At 43.5% G+C, this 11,618-nt stretch overlaps 1 protein-coding gene across 1 annotated transcript in view; it reads right to left on the bottom strand.

Annotated features, from left to right (window-relative positions):
- Positions 1-556: 556 nt before the first annotated feature.
- The window catches only part of LOC135519416 (aryl hydrocarbon receptor-like), a 57,000-nt gene continuing 45,938 nt past the window's right edge, over positions 557-11,618 (bottom strand). Inside the window, 8 exon segments of the mRNA XM_064944628.1 lie at positions 557-2,822; positions 4,813-5,156; positions 5,159-6,501; positions 7,477-7,618; positions 9,716-9,825; positions 10,129-10,331; positions 10,636-10,772; positions 11,479-11,614. Coding sequence (XP_064800700.1) covers positions 2,673-2,822; positions 4,813-5,156; positions 5,159-6,501; positions 7,477-7,618; positions 9,716-9,825; positions 10,129-10,331; positions 10,636-10,772; positions 11,479-11,614 — 2,565 coding nt within the window. The 3' untranslated portion in view covers positions 557-2,672.

Here is an 11,618-nt window from a genome sequence, read left to right as displayed (position 1 = left end):
AAACAGAGAGCATCAAGCTCAAATACAGTAGTCTGCTTTTTTCACAACGTCAGTGATGTCAAAAGCAAAAAAAAATATTTTACCAAAATAATTAAAGAGGACTAGAGCCATCTTTCTAAAATAAAAAGGGTTCTACTCAGCCTTACCATGTCTGGTTTTCGGCCTGGGTATGAGGATGAAAAAAGCAGCCGTGGCCTACTCTGAAATCCCATTAAGAAGCAGAGAGAGAGAGAGAGAGAGCAGTCTAGTCAAAGAAGCAATATGTGTCAGTATGGAGGAGAGAACAGTGAACAGGCTATACCTTTTAAAGCCTGTGTGAATATTTCTAAAGTACTGATGCGGTAGAGCCGGTGCCAAAGTTCAAACCATCATAAAGAGATACTGTATTTTAGTCTCCCTCTCTGATGGGATTAATGCTATTAATTTAACTCTCCATTGGCCACGGTGGTTGGACCCAAAGACACTTCAAATAAATATGCCTTGTTAAAGATAAATCTCACTTGAACACATTTGCCAAATAATAGTAATATTATTCAAGTTTCAATGTGATTGCAGAAGTCCTTTATTTCAAAGGACCAAAGGGATACATTTCAAAAAAAGCAGTCAAAGGACATGGGCAAAAATGTATCCATTTTCTATCATTATAACATCTGCACCTGCTCCTGTTAGCATGTTAATGTCAATTCAATGTGACTACGTAAAAGACTAAATAAAGTTCTCAAAACATTAAATTCCTTGAGTGTCAGTAGTATGGCACAATTTTGTAATCTCAGAAGAGTGACATGAGAGTAAGTACAAGTATATGTACAATCAAAACTGAGTCAATACAAGAGTTGAAGCAGCAGTGTGTTTAACAAAAAATAGTGCTTAAAACAAGTGAAATGACACAGAACCTAATTACATACCCGTATTTCTCAAAACCATTGTTTGTTTTAATGTACAATTTTTTTATCACATTGTTAATAGGTCACATCAATCATATTAAATATATCAAACATTTTCATAGTAAAAAAAAGAAATGGGAAGAAACCAAGTTGATTCTGAAAACATGTAACCACTTGTATCACATTAAAACTTAAAACTCATAATGATAACAATAATAATGACAATAATTATTGTAACAACTACAAGGAGAAATCTCTTTTCAGCATCTTCATGATGACATACTTCTATTCAGCATTACTTCCCAATCATTTACTATTTACATAAAACATTCAAAATTGTATCCTTCCAGAAGAGACCTTACAATACTCACGTTTGGTTTTCAATGTTTACAAATCTGTCAGTGAACTGTCATTAGATCGTCATCTTAAGACCGGAATAGTTGTTGGAAACCTATAGATTCTGACAATATACTTCCTCTCTCACCAAGATGTTACCCTCTAATGTATTGTATGTTAGAGGACATGAATGACAATTGATGAAAACGTAATTGTTGTAAAATAAATAAATACTGAGGTCAAATGAGTGTCTTCTGCTCGTTCAGTCACAGTTGACTTTAGTATTGGACAAGCTCTAACCCAGAGGTACAAGATGTCAATGACAACATCAAAAGGATAATTCAAGTGAAATAAATATTATTATGACAATTGTATAGAAGTGTATGTGCCTGTGAGGACATCAACCCATCACCTGAAATATAATACCATTTGTTTTTACAAAAAAAAGACAATTATTGTTACAGATTCTCCAACATACATCAGTAACAGCCACCTTAAATATTAAAACGTTAAAAAAACCTAAATAAGACCTAAATAACCCTGGTATCCCCGACCTAAATAACCCTGGTATCCCCGACCTAAATAACCCTGGTATCCCCAACCTCAATAACCCTGGTATCCCCGACCTAAATAACCCTGGTATCCCCGACCTCAATAACCCTGGTATCCCCGACCTAAATAACCCTGGTATCCCCGACCTAAATAACCCTGGTATCCCCGACCTAAATAACCCTGGTATCCCCGACCTCAATAACCCTGGTATCCCCGACCTAAATAACCCTGGTATCCCGACCGACTTCCGTATCAGCATCAGTGGGTGGATGAAATAAAGTGCAGGATATTCTAGACCAAATTCAGATATTCTAAACATTTTTAAACCTTTTTTTACTTGACATCACGTATCTCATTTTCTAAGACAATTCATTACATTACCCATTACAGTAAACTTGAGCATTGACCTTTGCATTTGAAAGTTACATTCCTATTGTATGACAACTCGTAACACTGATGATGATGTCATGTGTCACAAATCATAAAGATGATGGTGCCATTAGCATCTATACATGCTGGGGTAGGTAGTGTCTCCTTGACTACCAATTACCATGCTGTACTTCAAATGGGAGGAAAAAGAGAATGCTTTTTTTTTAAACATGAAAAACACAGAAACAACAGTTAAAAGACTCATTTACTTCTCTGTGTTATTTTTAAAAAACGTAATAAAACTCAACTTTAGCGCTCTGACAGCATATTATAAACAAAGGACTCAAATGATAATTATGTTATTATAAAACATCAGACAAAACAAAAAGTACCGAAAACATTTAGGCCTACGTCTTGTTTTTGATCCATGTTATCAACTAGTTGTACAGTACAAGGCTGGTCAAGTGGTAGGATGGTTGGTTGTCCTTGAGTCAGTCAGTCAGTCAGTCAGTGTCCCCTGGTGGTCCCCAGTCAGAGGTAAAAGCCTGAGGACTGGGCATCAGGGAGGCTGGATGAAGTGTCAGGGCAGGGGAGCTGGCCGTTAGAGGGCACCACACCATTCCCATTGGGCAGAACACAGCCTCCTGAGTAGGTCCCGTTAAAAATGCAGCCATTTTCCATCTAAGAAAAGAGGAAGAAGAAGAAGACAGGGAAACAATGACGGGAAAGTGCATGTCAGCTTGTGAATGGTATATGACCGTTGATGGTTGATTAACAGATTAACACATGACATATCTATGACTGCATTGTCAGAAGTATTGGCGATTTAATCAAGAGTTGTTGAAAAATACATTCTCAATATCAAACTATCAAAAATCAAACATCTAAAAAATTATTTTTTACCTTACCCAGATTGTGATTCGCAGTATTCATTCTTGAAGTTATTCTTGAATTAATCGTGATCGTAATGATTTATCTAAACACATTGTGGCCGTGAATTGCAATTGTCCTGTTGTGAACTATGGATAACCACTGTCACTTCCGACTAATTTGCCACAAATCTGGGATCACGTACTTGTCAGTTCCCTTTAAAAAGTCTCCATTAATTCAATGCACGGTCTGAATTGCAGTTCCAGGGGGTCAGTAGAGCATTAGAGAGTACGGTATGTATGTATGTCTCTTTCATGTTGTTGCACTGGCGGATGTACTATGCCAACTAGAGTCAATGTCCCAATAGGCCCTGTTATGAATGCTCCAAATGTATCCACTCTCTGTCCATCAGAAACAATGGGACAATCCACTTTGAACTGAAAATGCTGACTGGATTTTTCTACAGGCGTCACTGAAAGCCTGCCGCTGGCCTCAATCCCCACCCCCTCTTTGCCTGAGCCTCTGTGTGTCTTTATTAGGCAATGGTACAGTAGCAGAGCAAATTCGTAGGTCAGGAAAAAAAGGAAAACAACTCAGGCTGGCCAGAAGGCCTTTTATCTTAGATTCATACTGGTGACCCTGAACATACAAACAGAACAAGTGGCACAACATGAGTGGTGGTAACTGTTCCTTGACAGATTCCTACTTTCACTCCTCCTCACTCTCGTCAACAATAAGATCATTATTTTGTCCCCACTTCCTTACGATTATTTAAGAATAAACTCTCCTCCGACCGCATAGTGCTAAAGAGGGTAGTGCATACGGTCCAGTACATCACTGGAGCCAAGCTTCCTGCCATCCAGGACCTCTATACTAGGTGGTGTCAAAGGAAAGCCCTAAAAAATTGCCACCCTAGTCATACTGTTCTCTCTGCTACCGCACGACAAGCGGTACCGGAGCGCCAAGTCTAGGTCCAAAAGGCTTCTAAACAGCTTCTACCCCCAAGCCATAAGACTCCTGAACAGCTAATCAAAGAGCTACCCAGACCCCTCTTCTACGCTGCTACACTCTGTTTATTATCTATGCATAGTCACTTTAACTCTACCTACATGTACATATTACCTCAATTACTTCAACTAACCGCTGCCCCCCGCACATTGACTCTGTACCGGTACCCCCTTTATATAGCCTTACTTGTTATTTTACTGCTGTTGTTTAATTATTTGTTACTTTTATTTTCTATGTTTTACTTATCTATTTTTTTTACTTTTGACTTATCTTTTCTTAACTTCTTAAAGCGTTGTTGGTTAATTAAGGGCTTGTAGTAAGCATTTCACTGCAAGGTCTAAACCTGTTGTATTTGGAGCATGTGAGAAATGAAATTTGATTTGAAAATAAACAATGCAAAGCAACTAGGGGGATGATTCAGAACTTTGTCTACCACTGTCCAGCTGTCATGGCCTCTGAGGCCCTCTGCTAGGGACCATTGTCCCAGCTAAAGCCTCTGCTGGATCATGCACTGGTCTTCAAATCAATATGAAGTTTGGGGAAGAGATGTAAAAACTGATGAACCCTAATGTAAATCATCTAACTCTTCGGCAGTGCATATTCAATTAGGAGACCCATTACCCTAACCTTAACCCTACCATTCACAGTAAAAAAAAGCCATAACCTTACCTTAACCCTAAATGTAACTCATTTCCATCCCTAGCCCTACCATCAACTCGAATGCCACTGTCAGGAGCTCTCACCCAAAGGAATAGAATTAGAATATATGAATATATAATCACTGTAGTCTCACCTTACTGTGGTTGGGGTCGTGAGGGATGTCAGAGGTTACCATGTCATAGGCCTCCAGTGAGGGCAGCTGTCTGTAGGACTGTCCAACCCCCAGGATCTGCTCCAGGGTAGCGTTTGGCGGAGGGCAATGCGAGAGGCTGGACAGCGCCTGAGCCAAGGGAGGGGGCAGCTGCTCCTGCTGCTGCTTGTGGTTCATCCTCTGGTAGGATGAAACGGCGGCCTCTGTCCCCTGTTGCTCCTCGTTCCCCCCATACGAGCATTCGTTGATGATATAACCCATGCCTGGATTATCAGCCATAGTGAAATTCATACAAGCGTCTACGGTGGGTTGTGTGACGGGGGTATATGGCCATTGCTGAGGCAGGGGTTGCTGTTCAGGGTGGTTTCCCCAAGGTGGCTGTAGCTGTAGTCCTGCCACTGCTGTTTACTAGCTGGGTGATGCTCTGTGTGTGTGTTTGGAATGCCATACACTCCTTTGAGATTGGCTTCCGGCTGTTTGGCATGGCACAGAGGGAGCTGGCTCTGGACTATGTCCTGCTGTTGATGCTGCTGGAGGTAGTGTTGGTGCTGGTTGGCTTGCCGCCGGTGAAGATCCCCATCCGGTTCTGACGCCATTCCATTGAACAGAGACTGGGGGGTGTGACAGTGGTCAACCGGGACCCCTGTACTGGCTAGAATGTGCTGGGATGTCCATTGTCCATTGTGTATGGGCTGACTCTGCCCCTGGAGTCCATGCACCACAGGATGGGGCAGGTGATTGTTATACTGGGCCCAATCTTGGACCAACACCCCTGGTCGCATGCTGAGGTACTGCTGCATCTCCTGAGAAAGCTGAACTATGGGTGCCTGCCCCACTACGGAAGACTTATGAGGAAGGTATTGAGAGTGCACATTGGTGGCAGAAGTGGGACTACTTTCAACAGGTGCCTTTGTTGTTGTTGTCGTCGTTATTGGGGCAGTTGTACCCGGGATAGTGGAGGGCACCTGGCCCCCGTCCTCTGCCGCGTCTGTCTTTGCCTCCAGGGAGTCATGGATGTAGGAGAGGATTTCGTCGTTGGTCAGCAGGTCATCCAGGGTAGGAACCCGCTCAGGGTCCATCTCCACCTGGATCATCCTTTCGTCCAGCAGCAGCAGCTCCAGGTCCTCGGCGCTCAGCCCCAGGCCCTCCAGAGCCCCAAAAAGCTCCCCATTGGAACAGGCCTCCCCGTTGCCTCTGTCCCCTTCCCTATCCACCACACCCCCCTGACCCTCCAGGGACAGGGAGTCTAGGGTCGCCAGCAGTGGATCAAAGCTTGACGCCGGCTCTGGAAGACCCGGACCCACTACACCATTGGATGACTCATCCCAGCCCTGGAGCAAAGCAGTGGGGTCGGAGTCAGAGAGGCCGACCCGGTCCCCAAACAGACTGCTGTGGAAGGACAGCTTGGGCTCCAGGGCCGGCTGGCAGACGTACACAGACTTATCCTGACTCATCAGCGCCCCCAAGAGGGAGCCTGGGTCCAGGCCATCCCTGGAGACCCTGTCAGTCCGTCCCTTCTTGGTATTGCTGACGTTATTCTCAGAGCCCTGGGCACCGTCGTTGAAGCGTGCAATTGGGTGGTTAGACTGGTAGAGCAGGGCCTCTCCCGTCGCGAAGGTGAAGGGGAGGTGCATGGATCGTTTACATAGGTGCTCGCCCCCTTCCTCCTCCCTAGATGGACAGACAAAATAAACAACACCTGTGAGATTGTCATGGTCGGAATTCACCACTGTTTAAACGGCGTGTTACTGTACTGCCACATGATTGGTCATGCATGGAAACTGATCTAAAATGGCCTCACTGAGATCATACACACACGATAATCCCTTCCTCCATCTGTGTTGTCTGGTGTTCTCGTCACATTAGAAAAACACAACTATTGTCACGAATCCCGCCGAAGATGGTGCCTCTTCCTGTTCGGCGGCACTCGGCGGTCGTCGTCGCCGGCCTACTAGCTGCCACCAATCCCCTTTTCTGTTTCATTTAGTTTTGTCTGATTAGTTGCACCTGTTTCTTGTTTAGGTTGTGGGCCATTTAAACCCGGTAGGCCCGCCGGCTTTTGTGCGGGCTTGTTTTCTGTTATTTGAAGTATTTTGTTCTCGTACCGTTTTCGTCCTGTTGTTTTGGACTGGGTCTTATTGCGCCCGTGTGTGTGGCGTTGACCGACACTGGTTTTTGGGAATAAATATTCCACATATCAACTACCCTGCTCTCTGCGCCTGACTCCTCCACCCACTACTTCTAGAAGTACATGACAGAAGCCCGCACCAAACCCATGGAGTCAGCAGGAGCAGCGACCACCCCTCTTCCATCAATGGAGGAGCGTGTCCTCCATCATACAGCCGTCCTCCATCGGATCGGTTCGGCGATGGACCTGATGATGGAGAGGATGGAGCGATGGGAGAGGAGTGGTCTCCCGACATCCACCCCAGCTCCCCCACAGACGACGACCACCGAGCGCCGCCCGAACAGGAAGAGGCACCATCTTCGGTGGGATTCGTGACAACTATGTCATAACTGTGTCCCTATAGCTATTAGGACCGTGAATATTTCCTGGCCATATGACCTGAGTCGGAAAAACTACTGTTCCCAGACAGTGTGTGTATTTGGGGCTGGATGTGACAGGGCCCAGGGGAGTTCACGTACATCAGAGGCCTCTGCGTGGCGATGATGTAGTCTGGTTTGCCGTTCTTGTAGACCAGCCTGGCGTTGGCCTGGACCCACTTCCAGCAGTTGTCCTTGGTGAGGAGTCTGAACACGGTCAGACCGCTCTCTCCTGTCTTCATCACTGAATCCACAGGACACAGTCTTTTAGAGTGAGGCGTACACATGGAAAGTAGTACATTTTTTCAAAGCTACAGTACTCTGCAGAAGTGACAATGGGTAGAGCTCTACTTCTGTTCTACTTAATGATTCTAAATACATATCTAGCTGGCTATTGTTGCCTTATCGTTGCCATAAGATTGTGCTCTAGTAAGGAGCAATGGTTGGTGGATTTATTTGTTTAAGAAACTAATCTAGGAAAAAATCCAATGTGACAGCAGAGTAGGTAGCTAGATAAGCTAGGTAGTCCCTGTAATATTTCTATGTAAGTGTGGGGCTGTGTTGGTAGCTATAGTGCCTTCAGAAATGATTCACACCCCTTGACTTTTTCCACATTTTGTTGTGTTACAGCCTGATTTTTTTTTAAATGGATTACATTTGGATTTTGTGTCACTGGCCTACACACAAAACCACACAATGTAAAATAGGACATTTTAGAAATGTTTACAAATTAATAAAAAATGCAAAGCTGAAATGTCAATAAGTATTCAACCCCTTTGTTATGGCCAGCCTAAATAAGTTCAGGAGTAAAAATGTGCTTAACAAGTCACCTAATAATTTGCATGGACTCACTCTGTGTGCAATAATAGTGTTTAAAATAATTTTAATGACTACCTAATCTCTGTACCCGACACATACAATTGTCTGTAAGGTCCCTGAGTCGAGCAGTGAATTTCAAACACATATTCAACCACAAAGAGCAGGGAGGTTTTCCAATGCCTCGCAAAGAAGTGCACCTAAAGCAGACACTGATTATCCGTTTGAGCATGGTGAAGCTATTAATTACACTTTGGATGTTTTATCAATACACCCAGTCACTACAAAGATACAGGCAACCTTCCTAACTTAGTTGCTGGAGAGGAAGGAAACCGCTCAGGAATTTCACGATGAGGCCAATGGTGAGTTTAAAACAGTTACAGAGTTGAATGGCTGTGATAGGAAAACATTGAGGATGGATTAACAACACTGTAGTTACTACACAATACTAATCTAATTGACAGAATGAAAAGAAGGAAGCTTGTACATAATAAAAAATAAGGCATCCTGTTGGCAATAAGGAACTAAAGAAAACTGCAAAAAATTTGGCGAAGAAATGTACTTTATGTTCTGAATACAAAATGTTATGCTTGGGGCAAATCCAACACAGAACATCACTGAGTACTACTCTTCAGATTTTCAAGCATGGTGTTATGGGTATGCTTTTCATCAACAAGGACAAGGGAATATTTTTTTATAAAAGAAACAGAATAAGGCTAAGCATTGGCAAAATCCTAGAGGGAAACCTAGTTCAGTCTGCTTTCCAACAGACACTGGGAGACAAATATACCATTCAGTAGGACAATAAAACAAAACACAAGGACAAATATACACTTGAGTTGCTTAACAAGATGACATTGAATGTCCCTGAGTGGCCTAGTTAGTTTTTACTTAAATCGGCTTGAAAATCTATGGCAAGACTTATAAATGGCTGTCTAGCAAGGATAAATAACTAACCAACAGAGCTTGAAGAATTTTAAAAAGAATAATGTGATAATATTGTACTGTCTAGGTGTGCAGAGCTCTTAGAGACTTACCCAGAAAGACTGTGAAAGGTGATTATAATATGTATTGTCTTATGAGGTTGAATACTTATACTTTTTGTCTTCCACTGACATTACAGAGTATTTTGTGTAGATAATTGACAAGAAATTACAATTAAATAGATTTTATCCCAGATTGTAACAGAACAAAATGTGGAAAAGGTCAAGGGGTGTGAATACGTTCTAAAGGCACTGTAAATGGATCATTGCTGGTACTCTGCTCATGTAGTGGATTTGTGGGCCTATCCTATCGGCTCTGCGGCTTTGCTCAATCTGCTCCGTAATCTACTGGGATTACTTGGGAAAGCTGTCCGAACTCTGTGACCACCATCTTTGACCTGGTCAGACCCGGCCTCACTGATGTTTGAGGACAGAACCAATTCAACCCAATCCGAAATAAATACTACCATGTTTGTATTTTTTCAAAGCTTGAACCCCTAAATAACCTGATGATAGATAGACATAATAGACATGAGGCTTACTTCGGACATGGTTCTCAGCACAGTACAACATATCCGCCGCATGGATAAACTGATAGCCGGAACCTCGCACCCGAAGTTCAGCTTCAGTATACCCAAGCACAATTTTCCCCCTGCAAAAAGACAAAGGATAATGTCAATAAACATGGTTTCACTTCATATGATAACAAGTGCCACATTACAATAACATTATGACTGTGACAAATGACAGTCTATTCAGTACTATTGTACATCAGTCCAGTTATTGGTCCCATGTGGCTCAGTTGGTAGAGCATGGTGCTTGCAATGCCAAGATTGTGGGTTCGATTCACACAGGAAACTAGAAAATGTACGCTCTGGGTAAGATGTAAATGTATTTCAATGTTTGCAACTGCCACAACATCAGCATGATAATGAGCAAGTCAAAGTGAGCGTACTTTGCATCACATGCCATGGGTGTGAAGTCCAGCTTGTGTTTGGTTCTGAAGATCATGTTCTTGGTCCTGATCTCCAGGATGGAGGGGGGCTGGAGGGGCGTAGCGATGGCAAACAGGGCCAGCTGGGGGGGCGCCTTGCCCCCGTTATCCTGGCGCTGGTTCTGGCCATGCAGGAACTTCAGCCTGCCCTGCAGACTTAGGGCCTGGCAGGGTGGGAGAATGCAAACATTTGTTTAAGACATTATGTATATTTTCGTCTTCGATTGTCAGTGTGTTTGATTCTCTGTCCAAAGCCCATCTGACAATATATTTAACTGAATCTGATGTCCATGTTAATCCATCAAAATCACATTGTGACGTATTAACATGTCACACTAATTCAATGTGAGCTTGACTCTGGGTGAGCCTAAAAGACTGTTAGACACACACTATTCGGGGATTGAAGGCATTTGGTTGGGGTGAGGGGTGTTAGGTCGGGTTGATGGCTGGGGTGGCAATAACACCTACCAGGAAGCCAGAGGAATTGTCCAGGAGGCATCGGAAGCGACACACAAAGTTCCTCTCCAGGAAGGAAGAGTTCTCTGGGGGGAGCTGCTCAGGGTTATAGGTCACAGTGGCAGTAGTGCTGCTGTCCGGCTCCGCATCTGTGGGTCAGAAGATATGACATGTTCAGACCAGGCGTTACCGTCAAAATCCTCTAACCACCTATTTCACTATACTTGGAAATGATCCTCAAGATTACAGTATACAGTTCAGTCATACAGTAGAAACAGAACAAATCTGTGCCACTTCTCTAAAATGGTAATACAAACAGTTGAGGTAATCACTGATGAAACTGCTTATTCATCTCATTAAATAATTATTATTTTTATGATCGTAAAGGAATTCATCAACACAAAAAGCTAAAAATGAGTAAACAAAGCCTTATTCAATATCTCTCAGCACATTGAAACTGCTAACTGTGCTGCTTTTGTTCTGTTCTGTTCTGTATGTGGCCTCTCTCTGGAGTAATTATTGACCCGACTGTGGTCCTCTTCTCCCAGCTCTTTTGAAAATACACTTATGTAATTAGCCCGAGAGGCTAATGTAGTCTTAGCACGCCATGTGACAGCATCCTCTCTACCAGAAGGAAAACCTTGCAGCATTACCCCTAGTGGAGAGGTAGTTCGGTGCAGAGGCCTGAGCCTTTCTCTAAAAAATGTGCAACAAGGATGGAGAACCCGTGGTCTAAGGTTTTAGATGTTTATGAGCAGTTATTAGTTATAGATGTTTACAAGGTGTTATAACGGCATTTGCAATGCATTATGAAGAGGGTATTCATAGAGGTCTAACATTGAGGCAGGAGATCACCTGAGGGGGTCTCTCCCAGTGGGGTCACAGGGGCCACGATGTCAGGTGGGTTGAGGGCCCAGTGGAGGTTACTCCTCAGCTCCTGCTGGTCCTCAGTATGAACCAACTCATACACACTCTGGTGCATCACATCAGTCTGT

Source organism: Oncorhynchus masou, chromosome 29 (assembly GCF_036934945.1).
Source record: "Oncorhynchus masou masou isolate Uvic2021 chromosome 29, UVic_Omas_1.1, whole genome shotgun sequence".
Taxonomy (NCBI): Eukaryota; Metazoa; Chordata; class Actinopteri; order Salmoniformes; family Salmonidae; genus Oncorhynchus; species Oncorhynchus masou.
Note: the sequence above shows the minus strand (reverse complement) of the source record. Positions and strands in the feature narration are given on the sequence as shown.